The sequence below is a fragment of the Falco peregrinus genome, chromosome 1, assembly GCF_023634155.1.
Source record: "Falco peregrinus isolate bFalPer1 chromosome 1, bFalPer1.pri, whole genome shotgun sequence".
Classification (NCBI taxonomy): Eukaryota; Metazoa; Chordata; class Aves; order Falconiformes; family Falconidae; genus Falco; species Falco peregrinus.
The window spans coordinates 85025840-85043039 of NC_073721.1; the positions used below are offsets into that span (position 1 = coordinate 85025840).

The 17200-nt window shown below is 38.2% G+C and overlaps 1 protein-coding gene across 1 annotated transcript in view; it reads left to right on the forward strand.

The window, feature by feature from the left end:
- Window positions 1-17200, forward strand: part of EXT2 (exostosin glycosyltransferase 2) — an 82130-nt gene that overhangs the window by 44451 nt on the left and 20479 nt on the right. Inside the window, exon 9 of the mRNA XM_055803122.1 lies at window positions 3713-3902. Within this exon, the coding sequence (XP_055659097.1) occupies window positions 3713-3902 (190 nt within the window). The remainder of the gene's footprint in view (window positions 1-3712; window positions 3903-17200) is intronic.

Below are 17200 nucleotides of genomic sequence, written 5' to 3' on the forward strand. Positions count from 1 at the left end.
TGAACCTGAAGACTCCACATTGAGGCCAACCTTAAGCATCCCAATAATGAGAATTCAATTCCCTTGATACCTTGTCCTTAACATGTTAACTTTTGCTACAATAGAATCAAGTTTTAATGACCAAGAGAGAGGACAGTGTTTGATGTATCTAGAGTAAAGGAAAGTGCCTTATTTCTAAGGCATTATTACACATGCACACTTGTGGAAAGCATGCACAGGACAGCTGCAACAGCCTGAATCCTTTCCTGTATACATACCCATTTCTGAATTCTCTTGTCTCCCCAGCTGTAGGTTATTCGTAAGTTTTCTTTGTCATTCAGGTCCCACTACTTTGGATTTTCATGTGAACAGCGAAGAGCTGTCAGACAACTGAGACTGCGAGACTTAAGTGACATGAGATTACTCTTAGGAAACTGGCATTTGGACTTGATCCTTCTTGCCCATAAAAATGATTCACAGCAGACAACCCCCATTAATCTTAGATTAATTATCCTGACTCTTCTAATGATATTAGCTGGGGTGGCAAAAGTGAAGGGTTCTCTTATCCATAGCTGAGTGTCAGCACTTTGTCAAAGAAAGGTGATGGATAATCAAACCACTGTTGCTGTTTGCTCTTCTGAAATTGAAAGTTCCAGTGAATTTCCATTGAGAATGTTAATAAAGAAGGGCCTGGAGTAAATGTTCCTTCACCACTTGGTTTCTTGAGCAGTGACGGGGAGAACCCATCCCTATGTCATTATCCATTTCATGCTTTGCTGCCATAATAGAGATTTAATTAGGTTGCTGTTGAATTAATTGCCTGTATGGTTTGCTTTTCCCAAGCAGAAATCTGGAAGACTTTAGCAAATTATGGAGGTCTGAATTTGCCCGATTTCCTGCAGAAAGTGGGGTCAATAGGTCTCAGACTGTAGACACACTCTTCAGGCAGGCAGCAGGGGGTTGGCTCTTAATGGCACTTGAGAGATGCTTAATTGCCTTTTTGAAATGTTTTTCTCAAATGAGAGGCATGGTTCTTCTATCCATTAGTGTGTGTCTACAGGCTTTTCCCTCCGTCCATCATCCTTTAGTAGATGCATGAGCAAAAGCACCTCAAAAGTTGTTTTATTTCTTCTAAGTTATATCCATCAGAGGAGAATTTGCATGCTTTTCTGAAAGTAGTAAAAGTTGGAATTCAAGTAACATACCTAAAACTTAGGTTTTTAAGAGAAAGCATGATAATTTTTTAGGCACATAGGCATGTGTTCACACACATGTGTGTGTATTTTTTTCCTGTAAATACCTAAAATAATCTTAGATCATAGAAAAGGAATAATTCTTTTCCAAGGATATTATAGCAAGTAATTTGTTAGGAAATGCTGTGGCCAGAGAGAAAAAGTTGCTGGAAAAACTTCAAGTGGGAGCCATTAATTTAGGTGGCAATACTCACCTGTAAGTAGTAAATACAGCATTGTTTGTAGATTACCAGTTATTTCTTCTGTAGGGCAGAAACATGACATTTTCCTGGCACTCTACTGAGTATGATGTTAAACCTGTGCTTCAAGTATTAATGAGAAGAGGTTTCTGAAAGTTGTTTTAAGAAGCTGCTCGACATTACAACGGTCATTTGGGTAACAGCAGTCTTGGGGTGGGGGTTGTGTGGAAACGATTCTGTAAAGCTTTAATGAGATCGATTATGCTCTGGTAACATTTAGATTGTGATTTGCTGTAGGAATTATGGAAGCTGGAGGAAAATCAGAGGGCTGTCCCCATCTGCCACCAGTCATCTTGTAAAATTAGCAAAAGTATGTATAAAAGCTTTAATTTTAGAAAATGTCATAATCTGAAAGCAGATTTGTCTCTGCACATATCAGCAGCTAAAGTAACGGGAATGTAATTTCTGAATTACTGAGTGTAGTCCTCTGCTATCACAGGTAGCCATGTCCCTTTCACGAACCAAAGTTTCGTATTATACTGTTACTATTTCTGTATTATCCTATTGCTCCTGCTTGAACTTCATGCTTTCCGTTAGGAAACAAACAGTTTATGTTGAATGCTGCTTGTACCAGACCTGATAAAGGACATGGAGCTGAAGACTAGTCAGTCTTTCCAACTATTTCAGGAAGTCTGCTAAAAGGTATTACTCCCACTGACAAAATTGTTGCCTGGAACATAACCTTAGACCATCCTGGATAGAACAGGTGCCAGTCTTCCAATCTTCTGCCTCATATATTTATCCCCCCCTTCAGGGCTGATGTGTTCATAGAAGGAAATCATATTAATTGTTTTGTTGGGTGTTTTCTTCTGCTTTACCAAAACGCTCAGAATGGTATGATCTGTTTTAGTAAATAGGCTCCCTATTCTCCTCATCCCAATAGATGTTCCTCATCATAATGAGGATCTCATTATGATGCTCATCATAATAGAAGTTATTCTAGAGGTGCCTAACCACTAAACATGAGGAAGGTGATAGCTGGGTGTATAAAGTAACCCAAAGACTAATTAAGGAAACAGAAAATTGCTAAGCTTATTTCCTGCAAATATGAGCTGGTAACTGAGTCTGTAACACTTGCTTTCTTCCTGATACAAGCAGGCTTATGGTTTGAGTTTAGCAGGAGATTCTCACAGTATTTCTGTAAACTGCTGACAGTTACTAACCTCTTATGAGTGTTCATAGTTTTTACAGGCTAGGATTCAAGATTTCCCAGCAAAACAGCATCAGTCAGTTTCTGCTTTCCCAGTTCCCCTTTCACCTCATCCCAAAAGGTCTTATTTTTTCCCTGTGCTTCTCTGTCTGACCTGTGCTTGGAACATCAGCTGGAATGGAAAAGTTGAGACTGAAATGCTGGTACTTTCATTCCTATCTAATGGCTCCTTCACTGCTTCCTCCCCCACATACGTTGTCAACTCCAAAGGAGGTTGGCACATTCAGCAAGAATTTAGTTGTCTGTCTTGTCTTTTGCCGGCTGAGCTGGCTTCCTTACATCGGCAGCATATTGAAGTAAGACCTTTAAAGTCTTAAAAGGGGTGTCCTAGTTGAAGTTCATGAGGAGTAAATAACTTTCTGAAATTCATCTTTGCATCTCATGCCTCTTTTATTTTGTATATGTGTGTGTGTGTGGTTTTTGGTGTTTGGGGTTTTTTTATGCAACAGATGTTTTTTTCACCACTGAACAAACAGTTTTGTGGAAGCTAGTACATTATTCCTCTTAGTGCCTGCTTTTGCCTTTTTTGCTTGGGTATCCACTTCGTGCTAGGCTTATGGTTTTGCTGCTTTGGCTTTTTTGTTGTTAACTTTCTTGCTTCTGAAATTGTAGTACTAACCAAATTTCTCTTTGTTTAGTGAGTCCTGACTGAAAGTATAAATGTCTTGAAATAGTGATTAGTAAATGAGGATTGAGTCATGCTGGCTGGGTTCAAAATTCACCTTGGTTTTCCTTCTCCACAAATTTATCTGCCTCTTCCACTTCATCTTTTACACCTAAAATCCCTCTTGTTTGCAACATTGCAGCTAGACAGAATTGAAAATGGAATTAAAGAGATTGGGATAAAGGTCTTGAGAAATTGCTGAAGTCCACTGTTGCCAGAATTAGAGAGTCAACTGCCTGATACAAGGAAATTCCAAATCTGATGGTTATGTCCTGGCTACTTGAATTACTCCTTACTGTAATAATTACTCCCTGCTGTGATAAGTTACTGTAATCAAATTGTTTTCCTGTTTTGTTTTCTTTCACAGAAATGGAGCAGTGTGAGCAACCCACTCTTCCTTCCACTGATCCCACCTCAGTCCCAAGGTTTCACAGCCATAGTTCTGACCTATGACCGGGTGGAGAGCCTTTTCCGAGTCATCACGGAGGTTTCTAAAGTGCCTAGTCTATCCAAATTGCTAGTTGTCTGGAACAACCAGAACAAGAATCCACCAGAAGGTAAGAGCCCATGGTAGGTGTGGTGGATGGAGGAGGGTGAAACTGTGGGGGTAGCATGCCTACTTATACTTGCTGCAGGATGACCTCTCTTCTCCTGCATTAATATGTCCTCAAAAACTATTTCATGATTACTTTCAAAATCACAAATTTGGATTTTTTTTATGGTAATATTTTTGAAAGTGAAATGAGAAAAGCCAAAGTAGATTAAAAGAAAAAAGTGTATCTGTGGTTGTGCTGCTACTTTCTGAACCAAAGGTAACAGAAGCAATACCTACAGAAACATTTCTGTCCTTAACTTTATTTTGAGGAATGGCAAAGAGAAACCCATCATCGATGTGTCAATGCTTGGTTTTATTTCTCTGTAGGCACTCTGTCATCACATTAAATCCTACTTCTGCTAGACTGTTTTCTAGGGCAAATGTGCAGAGCAGCAAAGTAGTTTGAATGCTTGGAGCTATAAAATAAGTGAATATTTTGACTGCTGAAGTGAAAACTTGGGATGTTTTGGTTGTCTGAAAGAAGTCACACACCACCAGAGTATCTTACGAAAATGCTACAGCTTGCCCAGTAAGACAAGACATGTGCCTTTGTAAAAAATATTACTGTTTCCAACACATGCTCTTTATAGTCTTCATGTCAGGTGAAGCCTGTGTGATACTTTAGATTTTTTGAATACATGGTTATTGTGAAACGAGGGCACATTCACAGATCTTTTCCCAAATGATTTAAATGTGTAGATTTTTGGAAGATTTGGTTTCAAAAGTATATTAATGACTCCCGTGTCAAGTCAGTGCTGTAAATCTCTGAATTTTCAAATTTGTTTAAAATTCAGTAGCTGAGGTGTGCTTTGCTGGCATGGTATCTGCTGGCCAGGCATGCTGGCATACTGTATCCCCTCATGCCAGGACCTGTCTCAGGCTGCCCAGTCCTCACAGCTTGCTGCCTACATTTCCAGACCCAAGATCCTAATCCCATGTTTGTCTGTCTCCTTCCATATAACGCCACTGCACGTGCCATGGCTGCTCTGTCTCCCAGCAGCTCCCTGTTTTCCCAGGCCCAGGCTGTCTGTGTCATGAGATTATGCTGCTATTACTCTTCTCCTAAGTCCTAAAGTTGGTGAATTCCTTTATGAAAGTGGGGTAAATGAGAGAGCCAAGAGGCATTGCCCCATGTAAAGGAAGGTAGCTAGACTTAGCATGTCACAGGCCTCTCCAGTGCCAGGCAGCTGCTCCAACACTGCTTACTTTATTTCAGTGCTTATTGCTTCCTAGGATGAGCTGCATCTGCGTTCCAAACACTAGTACTTAAATCCTGCGGTTTGTTCTGGGCAAGTAAAGCCTCTTCTTATCATTCCTGATTAAATACTGTAGATAGAGTAGCTGTAAATGGTGTACATACAAATCTGTCATTCTCATCTGAAAATGTGGTGATTTTGTGGGACAAGAAATGTTGCCTTTAGGAATAAGTGTTCAAAAAACCAATATGCTCTATCATGGATTCTTCTGTCTACTGTAGTGAATGACGTGTCATTAGGACTCCTTGCTTTGTAATTCTTTTTTCAGAGGCTTCAGCTGCTACAGCTTTCTACTGGTGGAAGTTAGCTATTCTGCATAGCAGCTAGATACAATGTAAAAATTAATCCCTGACCACTTGTCTCAACTTGCCATCTTCTAATAGCTTCTCAGAGCCAAGCTATTGCTACCATTCAGTTGCCTCATTTGCCATTTTGGCAGCTTGCTCCAGTTTAAAGCAGAGGAGCTTTATTGTTTGCTTTAAAAAGTGTTCTGTAATATTGCTGTGCTAAACACCTCAAGTTTAGAGGTTTATTAAATGTTTTGCAGTCCTTTAGAGTGAGAAGTGTTGTGTATAAATTGGTAACTGAATTTTTGCAGTAAGAAATTTTTTCTGAAGACAAAAATGCTTAGTGTTATATTCAGTTATGTGAGCACTGAATGCAGGTGGATTTAACCCAAATGGATTATTTCCACATTTTCCTTGAATGAGTCTGAGATACAGGCGAGTCAAAGCAAATAAATCATTAGCATTTTTTTATTTGTTTAATCTTTCTGTTAATCTTTCATTTAGACATTCTTGAAAATTAAAGTCTTTAATTTCTTTCTACCTTGATACTACTAAGTCATAAACTATAGTTGGGGAAAAAAAAAAAAAAAAAAAAGCTTAGCCTCTAGAGCTTTCAGAATTTGGATTTGAGAGTGCAGTTGAAGGTGTAAGCAATTTTGCCCTTACGTTAGCCTAAGCATTGCATTGAAGCAAATAACTGTTTGTTTCTAGTGTGCCTTGTCCCTTTATTGCTGTTATAACCATTGCAGTCTCTTGGCCTATGGCTAGAGAGAGGTCAGTTTGATTAAATTAACTTGTTTTATTCCAGATCCATACAGGGCATTCCACTTGGCTCTTCAGCCAGTCTCTCGTCCAGTCTGTCTATTAGTGATCCTAATCCTTGGACTTCAAAGCTTCTGCTGTTTATAGCCTGTTAAAGCCAGGAAGTTTCTGATGGATTAGAGCAAGGAATGAGTTTGAAGTTTGTAATGTGCACCACTGTCACTGATAAAGTCTATTTTATTACCCTACAGTAGTATCTGCACTTTTATGGCTATTCACTTTTAATTGGTTATAGTAAAGCTGAGGTGCTTAACCTCTGAGAGCATCAAGTGCTGTATTTCCTGGCCCTTTCCATGTAAGGGACGTGTTTTGGTACAGAAGCAAATCTTGGCTTTTGTTGTTGCAACCTATTGTGTGTTTGTTTCGTTTTGCATGTGTAAGTGGAGGACTGGGTGAGAGACATCTGCGTTGTCTTCCTTAGCAATTGCATGCAGTAAATTGAGAATTGTATTTAGGTCTCCTGAGATGTAGCTGGCATAGCTACATGTGGCTGCCCCTTTCTTCCCTCTGTCAACACCAGAAAAATATTATAACTGAAAATGCCATTGTTATCAAAGGCTGTATGTATTGGAAATAGAGGGAATCTGTCTCTAGGAATGGAAAGTTTTGAAGTACCTGCAAATTCTGATATTAACAGTGAGTTTTGGATCTGTTTTCTTTTTGTGATTTTTTTTTTTTAAATGAATGCTTATGTACTTGTAATAATGCCTTTATGTAATGAAACACTGCAAACCCAGGACTTTTAAGAGAAAAACCGAATAAAAATGAAATATTCTGTTCTAAATATTGTACAAAATTTAAAAAGCTGCACCCCTCAAAAAATGCAGCATTCCATAAGATAAAAATTCTTTTTTGCTTATCCTCAGCATTTAGTAAAATTTGAGTGAAAAGATCTGTTTGTCAGCATGACCTGAAAATGAACTAACGGTGATATTTGTCAGATGAATGACAAGACTGAATTGTGGTCACTGTGCTATCAGTCCTGCTGAGCATCCTGCAGTGCAGGTAGAGGCTGCAGCTGATCCTGGCTGCTGCACTGCAGAATGGCAAAAGGTGTGGGGAACATGCAAGATGGATAGAAACAAACTCCTGCCAAAACTAGGCCTGCTGGGGCAGATGCAGCTCTGATACAACTGAGATTTTTTTTTTGTCACATTGGCTGGTAATAAATAAGGTAAGCAGCTAAGAGGGCAACAGGTTAATTGAACACCTGACTGGAAAGTTTTCACCAAAATAACATACAAAAGTATAAAGTTGGAGAAAAAGTAGTTATGTGTATATGGGCTAGGAATCAGGAAATTGAAAATTGTTTTTCCCTTTGTCCTCTGAGTTTGCAAGGACCACTCTTGTAACTTAATGTTTGAGAGCTACCTGTGCAAGTCTGAGCTCATTAGACTGCGTGATTCCTTTAGAATCAGTGAAAAGAAACAGGCATCTCAATCTAGCCTGCATCAGGTATTTATTTTAGGGTAAACTAAATAATCCATCTAGAAAGTGCCCTTTTTCTTCCACTGAGTGCGGAGGAAACGCAAGGTGACTAGTACGAGCTTAAATGACTGATCTTTGGTCACCTGTCTGCTCTTGAGTTCCTACTTGTTTTGCCATACTGGTACCTGAACACCATGAAGGACGCACAGGCTGTCTTACAAGGTTCTTGAAAAATAAACAAAAATTGAGCACTAAAAACAGTGTTGTAATTATTTTTCTTCGGTAGATAGTTCTTGTGCTGAGACACTGACCAGACACAACCTCTGCCTGCTGAATGGGAGCAACTCATTTCTTACTGTTCCTTGGTTTCTGTGTCCATAAAATGAATACAACAGTATTGTCTTAGATAAAATGCTTTGAGACCTGTAGTCTAAAACTGCTACATAAGTAGCATTATTCATGCCATTATTATTAGGTAGATGCCAAGATTTCTAATTAGGAAGGTAACGTCTGCATTGAAATCAGAGTAAAATATAAATACATTTAAAAATAAAACTGCTTTTTGTAGGTTTAATTTAATCTAAGTACCTTCAAAACATTTACGAATGTGTATCCTGGCTATATAACCAGTAGGTTAACTGGTTATTCCCATTGTACAGCTTTAGAAACAGGTACACAGAGGTGAAGTCTTCACCATCACTTAGTAATTCAGCTTCAGGACAAGGAATTGATTTAAGAAAATTCTGTGCCTTGGCCTTTCTTTTGCTTAGTTGAACTCGCTGCCTTCCCATACTTTCTGTTTGAGAGGTATCATAGACATAGGTGTGTGTAAAGGGTGGAAGCTATACTGTGTATTTTGAGGTCATTGCTGAATCTGTGTGTAGAAGTAGGAACACCACTGTGATTTGGGTGAGACTGGAAGCCAAGGGTCTAGTCTTTTGATTTTGAACTCAAAATATGAGCTGTGTCTTAGGAAAAAAAAAAATACAACTGCAACCGATGAATCTATGAAAACACAGATATCTTGTGCAAGTTTTCAGAGTGCTTATGGTGATAAAAATATTGGATCTTATATGTAAAATAGCAGAGAGAAATTAACACAGATTATTACGATTTTAATCTGGAACTTTAAGGCTTTATAGAATCATCTTGCTGATCTAAAGGGCTCTCTGGATTTAGGGTATATGATCTTTACTGTGTGTCATTGGCTGAGTTTTGCATATATCTTCAGCTATACAGGGTATGCAAGAAGCCTGTCAACACAGCAGTAATGTCAGCAGGCCCATGACTGCATGTATAATATTAATAAAAAGATTAAAAGCTTTGAAATATTACAGGAAAAAAGCCCATTTTTTTTCAGCACTCATTCTGCATTCATTAAAATAAACATTGCGGTCCAAGTGCCTGCTGCTGGGAATATTTGCATAGAGAGGATGTTTTTTCATTTTCTCCATCAGCCAAATACTTTTACCCTTTAATTTGTATTTGTCTAAATTGCTAGTTCTGAAATGCAAGAAAATAGTCTGTGATAGAAATTTCCACTGGTGTTTCATCACATTTGTTTCTGACATTTGAAGAAACCATTTTGTCTACCACATCACTGGTATAAAAATGTATAAATGCATTACTGTTAGTAAATATACAATAAGCTACAAATTGTGTGTGGTAGCTTGATTCCTTTTTAGGTTCAGTTTTATAAAAATGTAAAGTGTATTGTAAAGAATGTGTACTTTCTGCTAGTTGTGTTGGTAGTGGCTCCTGGAACTAAGTTGCTGATAAACTTGCAATAAGGTACAGGCTATAAGGGTTACGGGTATTACTGCAATCATCATATTTGTATTTCAGTCTGATACTATTAATGGACAACACTGATATAAAACAGTGGGGATACGGAATTTGAGTATCCTATGGCTGAATCTGAAGACAGTGTTAACTGAAAAAAAACCTTTTTTTAAAACAAACCAACTTCGTGGTGGTTTTTGTGTTTTTGCGTACTGTACCTTCAGTAGTCAGCACTGGTAGGAATGTTTTTTTTTAACTTCTCTTTAGGTTTTGAATTAATTCAGCTTCTTGATGATGGACTTAATGCCATTTTCCTTGATTAGCTAGAGAACTGTCTCGCGATGGTTTTAGTCTTCTGTGAATTATCTTACAAACATTTTGCAGTGTTATTTCCCGAGGAAGTCTAGAAATTTAGCTTAACAAAACTGGCCTCTAAATAATGTCCTAGAAACCAATATGCTATTTTGTTATATATAAGAGGAATTCTATGCATTACTGTAAACTAATATAAGCACTCTAATGTAAGTAGAAAACACCTGTTTGAACAGATAGTTTTAAGTCGAAGCAGTTGAAATTCTTGGACAGACTTTTTCAGTGAGCCATTATTGAAAGAATTCTGTTAATAAATAGGTGTAAGATGCTTGGTAGTGATGTTTCTGACAGTTTTTTGAAACTTCAGATTCCAGCTAAGTTCTGCCAGTCAGTCTTTGAGACTGAAAAAGTACTTGTTAGGCTTCCATCATCCATGTTTAGTTAATTGAATTCATGTAGACTACTATAGATCAATTAGAATGAGCATCAAGTAAAAGATCAGGTATGAGAGTTGAGTGTGGTGTATGGGATTCAGTACATTATAGGTACATACAGAGGAGTGTGTTTGGAAATGTTTTCTGCCAGCTTTTAGTTGATCTTGGTCTACTTTGCACAACTTCTGGAAAGGCTTTTCCTTTTTATAGTTCCAAATGGGCTCCATAGAAGTTGTGGGAAGTCAGAGCTTAACGTGAGCTAATACTTTGGTGCCAGGTTATCAGTAGTCACGACATAGTCCTAACTATTGTTACTGAGGAAGTAAAACAGGAAAAGCATGTAAGTATGAGTATCTTTGTATAAGTCATTAAAATGCCGTTATCTTAGCCAGTTTGTGATAGTGTTCTTAATACTGGCAAGCATTCAGTTCTTGCCATCAAGAGTCTACATTGTATTCCCAGCTCCTCATTATCCTTAGTGCTTCCAACTGCAAATGCAGCAAACCATCTGCACTCACATATCACTTACTGTTTTTGAAATTGGTACTACTTAGAATGGATGTCCCAAAAATATTGGTTAGCTCTGCATAGCAGCTGTATTGATTCTCACTTGAAACTGGAAACGAATGATGATAATTAGAGCAAATAATTCCTGTATAAATACACTTGTCTGCTGGCTAGATAGATATAATGCATCTGCTCCTAAAGGAGACCTTCAGATCCTATTAAACTTCCCAGTTTCTCAGAAGCAAGGATACAGAGAATGATGCTATTTAACAACATGACGGTGTCATTTCTCTTTGAAAAGAGATAATATGCTCCACAGAAATATTACTCTCTGTTATTTTTATGATCCTTCTTTTATGTATGATGTAGCAGTTCATTTAGAGCTGAGAAAGAGGGCTGGATTTCAGACTAAGAATTCATTTTTATATATAAGCATTTTGCAAGCTTATGTTACTTACATTGTTGTTACAAACATCTGATGGCAAGCCTAGATAGGAAGGTGTGTGGCAAATGAAAAGTTTGGTTTTGTGTGAGAGGGTATTCCTTTAGGTTATAATGAAATTGCCCCCCTCTCGTGATTGTCCTCCTTTCTCTTCCTTATGTCTTTCATGTAATTCACTGGGAGTTGTAGCTGACAAATGCATATTTAGAGGATGGGGGTTTTGCTGCTCTTCTGTATTTTTTAAACGGGAATGTAATTATGGTATTTTTGATCCTGCAGTTTGCAGAAATCATCTTGAAATCATGCTTGAAAAATTTGCTTTTAGGACTTAATAGTGGGATTGCGGGCTGGCCAGAAATACATCCATGTATACGACTGTTAGGGATTGTAAGCACATTAGAAGTGGAAGCTGCATTTGGCAAAGTTGGGAAACTGCTGATTTTGTGTTTAGAAGACCACATGCTGTTTTCTGTGGGCAGCTCCTGCAATCAGTGCATCAGTGGTCCTAAACAGCACAAAGTGCCAAGAATGCCCTGAGTCTGGTTGCCAAAGAGCAAGTGTAACACTCTTGTCTCTAATTATTTCAGTATGATGTGCAACAGGAGGTGCCTGTCATTCTCTTCAGGTTCTGTATGTACATAGACTTCTATACACTCCAGAGAGCTTTATTTTCATATTTTACCTCTGTTGCATCACATGAAGTCCTCACTGGTTTTAAAATGCACGTTTGGACTGGGAATTTTTTGACTCTTGTATGCTTAAAGGTTCTCATCTTGTAAGATTTCATCTGCCTTCTTATCTTGGTTGTCTGTTATTTTTGTCATACTGTTAAATGATGCAGTGCCCACTTACTGTAAGAATAAAGCATGTGCTTTTGCCTTGGTTATAATAAAATCTACTAAGCTGAGAATTTCCCCCCTAGATGTTTTGTTAATACTGAGGTTTCTTACAACTTTCCAAGCAGTTTCCGAGAATTCAGAGCATGGTATTACAGAAGTGGCAGACCCTGTCTCTGACTACTCTGTAAGCCACATTCCTTCTATAAGTAAAAAAGTACAAATACTGTTCTTTTGTGGTCTTTTAAAATAAGTGTAGACGGTTCTAACCTTCCTGATGGATTATAAAACTTTGATTTCCAAAGTACTATTGTATTTGTTTTATTGACTGTGTATTTCTTTTGGAGTTCCTGCAGCAGGGCTGATTTTGAATACTTGTATCTCTGAGTGGAGCCTGCTGTGTGTTGTGATAGTCATTTCTGCCCAGGCTGCTGAAGTGGTTACCCAGGTGTCATTGTGTCATGATGTCTCCCTCGCTTCCATTTCTGTAGCTGCAGCAACCTTCAGTGTCAGATCAGCCTCTAGGCAGCAAGTGGTCTTGCACTTCCTTTCATTTTGCATGCTGCAGCGTAACTGGTACCCTAATATCTTATTCAGAGTTTTTTCAAAATGTTGATGTTTTCTATTCATTAATTTAAGTCCAAATTCAAAAACTTTGTATAATGTTTCTCAAAGCACTAAATATTTTACAGTAACATACCTCTTTTTGAGAATTGGTCATCTTGAGAGACTTTCAAAGACCTTAGTAAATCATGTGGATTTAAGAGGATTTGCTGACATCTGAGATACATACTGATTATAATTAGATTACATCTTCATTTTTCATATACTTTTCATTACTTTTTCGTCTGTTACTGTATTTTTATGCAAGTGGCATGTCTGTTAGTACGCTGTCAAACAGTTGATTTTCCAAAGAGCTAGAAATTTAAAGTGTCCATGCTTGCTTGCTTTTCTGAATTACTGTTTTTCAATCCTAGTGACTTTTGAACTTCAATTTTTGTTTCAGTGCATTCCCACACTGAAATAAGATCTTTGTTGCCATTTGGTTGTCTTTTTTATGTGTAGCAGGCCTGAGAGGAAGAAAAGCCCCAATAAGAGAGTGCTTAACATGTATAAAATGTGAACTTTGTCGATACTTGTCAATACAACTTTATAAATGCATACATACCTATGGTAATTCTGTTTGCATCTGAAACACTCGTGACAGTAGAGTATTTTGAGTATCTAGCAGGCTGCTTAAAATTTTTTAGTACCGATACTGGGTTTATAATTGGATAATTGTAGGCAATTAGCCTGAGGCCTTTAAGTAGTTTGCAGACATTAAGCAGTGTACAATCTTTATGAGGCCATAGTATGTGTCTTTGTGAGGTACCTGTAACTGTCTTATAATGTGGATACCTGCATGTTGTATGGTAAACCAGTAAGAAAGCAGTGAGCTGACTTGAGAATACTGATTTGTAATAAACAGTTCCAGTCGTTGAGTGTTACTGCCTCCTGAGGTTAGGATGACTAGTAAGATGAAAATTCATTTCAGTGATGTCCTGCTGGAATCATTGTTTCAGGTTATGGTTCAAGCAAGGCATTTCAAAGACCTTACAATACTGAGAATAAAATGAGCTCACTGCACTGTAATTGGAATCCATGGCTCTTGAACATTTTTGTTGTGGCCCCAAGGAACTTGCTTTATCTCCCCAGCTGCTGGCTGACTGTGACTTTCATTGGAGCCCATCAGTAACGTGGTTGAATCCTTCTGACTGACTACTAATCCTATCACAGGGTACTCAAGTGTGCATCATTGTATGGGCTGATGCCTCTTGCCTTCTACTAGAAAGGAGGTGAGTAAAACTGACAAGAACCTGAATACTTGTCAAATACAGGCCATATTCTGCAAGACCACCCAGATAAAGGTAGATTTTTTACAGTCAGTTTTTCAATCTCACAGGGAAAACCTTGGGGTAGGAGACTGAATACAAATTTTGCCAGTAAATATCACTCTGTATTTCTTCTCCTTTCTTTGGCCATCCATGCATGGCAATACTTCTTTCTAAAATACAGCTCCAAGAAAAACTGACTTTTGAAGACTTTTTACTGTGGTTTGGAAATACTGCTTTGTTTTCCCAGTGAAGTAGTGTTTGGACTCTGGTGTCTTTAAACAGTGTGTAGCTCTTGTGCTTTATTTGAATGTTGTGTGAGCTGTTAAATCTGAGAGGCCCAGTGGCAGTGAGGACGTGGACGTTCGTTCCTGGGAGAAAGTTTTGCTTGTACACGTTGGAATGAAGCAGCTCCTCTTCTTCTATGGTAGTAACTATCTTCCCAGTGCAACAGACTGACAGTGGAAACAGGGCAAAGCTGTCTTGGGAGCAGACCTGATTCTGGGTTATTATGGGATTGGAAGTATGTGTGCATAATTGTATCGTGTTGTAACCTATTTATTTTTGGTGTTGTCTGTCATCCAACATTCTTCAGATCTTTCTGCTGAGAACACTTCCAGAATTTGATTGTGTTATTGTTTACAAACTAAAACCATTTTTTCAGGCTAGGTTTTCTCTTATCTTGGCCCTTACAGTGGCTTTTTTCATTGATACCCATTTTTACCTTCCTCTTTTCATCCTCAAAACACACAAACAAGGATATTACTTCCTTGTGCTATTTTCTGAATTTCTGTATTCAGTCCCCATGTCTTAGTAGTTTGCATCCAAAGTTCCTATCTCATCCTGATGACAGTCGTCAACAGTGTCACTGTTCACAGATTCAGAGTTCGAGGCAGAAGGGGTGGGAAGATCGTCTGCTTTGACCTATAAATAAATCATGAGTCACTACATTACCTTTCCTTTCAATCCAGTGGCTTCTAACTTGAGTGCATCTCCTATAATAATACCCAGTCTTGTTGAAAGACAAGACGTACAGGGTCAGCTGCTGTCCTTGTTAACTTCTTCCGGAGGTTAACCACTGTTAACTGTTTAAAATGTTTTCCTTATTTATACTTTGAATTTGCCTGGCTTCAGATTCCAGTCATTGTTTTTCGTTATGTCGTTCTCCAGTTGGTTGAAGATATGTGGCATTTTTCTTCCTGTGTAAGTACTTGTCCATGTTAATCAAATCCACTTTTTTGTTCCTTCTTTTAGTAAGCTAAACAAGATGATCTCCAAGTTCCACCATATAGCATTTTCTCCTGCCCTCAGATAACGTGGTTCTTTCCTGCACCATTTCCAGTGTTTTAATATGCTTTGCAAAATACAAACACCAAAATCAAACAGTATTTTAGCATCTATCTGCCTATGTCTGCATACAGGGAAAATTGCCTTCCACTTCCCCCCCCCCCCCCCAATTTCTTACTACTTACCCAGCTACATCTGCAAAAATTACATTAATCCGTTTTGCCCCAGCAGCATGCTGAGAACTAATGTCCACTCTGACCCCCTAATCCTTTTCAGCAACTGCTTTTAGGTAAAAAAGTTGTCTTAGTCCTAGTGTTTCACTATGTGTTGAGTTGTGTCAGTTTGGTTTTTGTTCAAATGCACCTAGTTTACTAAGCAGTCCAGAGTGCTTTGTACATCTCCAGGCTTTGCGTCACTTGCAGATTGCAATGGCATTTTATATATATTTCAGACCACTGACAAAAATTTCAGTGCCTTCAGGCCCAGTGTCAGTTCTTACAGACTTTATTTACCACAGAATCACTTCAGGTATTTGTACATGTTGATGAGACTGTCCCTGAGCCTTCTTTTCCCTAGGCTAAACAGTCACAGCGCTCTCAGCCTTTCCTCATAGGAGAGATGCTCCAGCACCTTCATCACCTTTGTGGCTCTTTGCTGGGACTCTCCCTAGTATGTCCATGTGTCTCTTGTACTGAGGAGTCTAGAACTGGACACAGTACTCCAGGTGTGGTCCCACCAGTGCTGAGCAGAGGGGGAGGATCATCTCCCTCAAGATGTATCCTTATGCATATTTTCATTTGACACAGAGAACAACTTACAAATTCTCGGAGCAGTCACTTTGTAGTTGATATAATGTATTGTAGCGTATTTTTCTTATCATACACCACTGATGCCCACTCTGTTTCACCAGTGTAGGAAACTCAAGTGTTCATCTACTGTTCACAAGGTACTTAGACTCATCTTATAATGCTCTCTTTTCTCTTGAATGTTCATTAAAATTTATGTGAAAGCTGGAATAAACCAACAAATCACATTTGTACTTGTTTAGCTATTTGTTTAGCTACTAATTAAATCACTTTTTGATGAACCGGTGCTTTTGGAATCATCATACTGTAATAATGACTACTGTTAAGCTTTGTGCTAGAAAATGTATGTGGCTAAATATATGCATTTAAAATTAATATTTAATATTTGGTCCTTAGTTGTATTTCTTTTAGCTTGGTGCTCTATACCTATGCCTGCAGTTACACTTTTGAGGGAATAGAATAGGATTTTGAAAAACTTTTAATACATGCAAAAGCCTGCACGAACTGTTAATGTGACACTTCAGGTGCTACATGTTAAACACGTAACAAGAATTGGAAATCTAATCCCATTGTAAAGTGGATTGGATCCAGTTTTGTATCTACAGGGGGTTTTGTTGCTAGTTAAACATCATTGGACTTGCAAATGTTCATGATGATGTACACCAGTGCTCTATTCTGCTTGTAAGGATGCTGTCAGGCACCAGTAGAATCCTTTTGCATGTATCTAGCTTAAATTACTGCCATGATTTAGGACTTTGAAGATGAAAGAAATTTCTCATACACAGAATCTAACTGTCAATAGTGATTAACATTTTAGGTGTATATCTAGATTTTTAATTGATATAATAAAACTTACCCTTCTCAGTACTTGTTAGAACTCAGCATTCTTTTTCAAATTTTTTGTGACCCTGGACTTGCTGTCAGTGATTCTGCTTCAGATTCTTTTAAGTAGTTGCAGTTGAGTAAAATATGTGTTCTTGCTGTGTGCCCTAAACCAGTACATAGTATCACTGAAGTCTTGTTAAGTGATGATTTGCACACTGCTGTTTTGGGCAAGCTATCCCCCATACAGCTGCCTGTGAAACAATCTGTAGAGCGTAGAGGGAAATGGATCTGAAGTTCTGTCTCTTGCATTCTTATGCTTATGTGTTTGCCTAACTGAAATTCAGGTGTAAATTGGCCATTAAGCA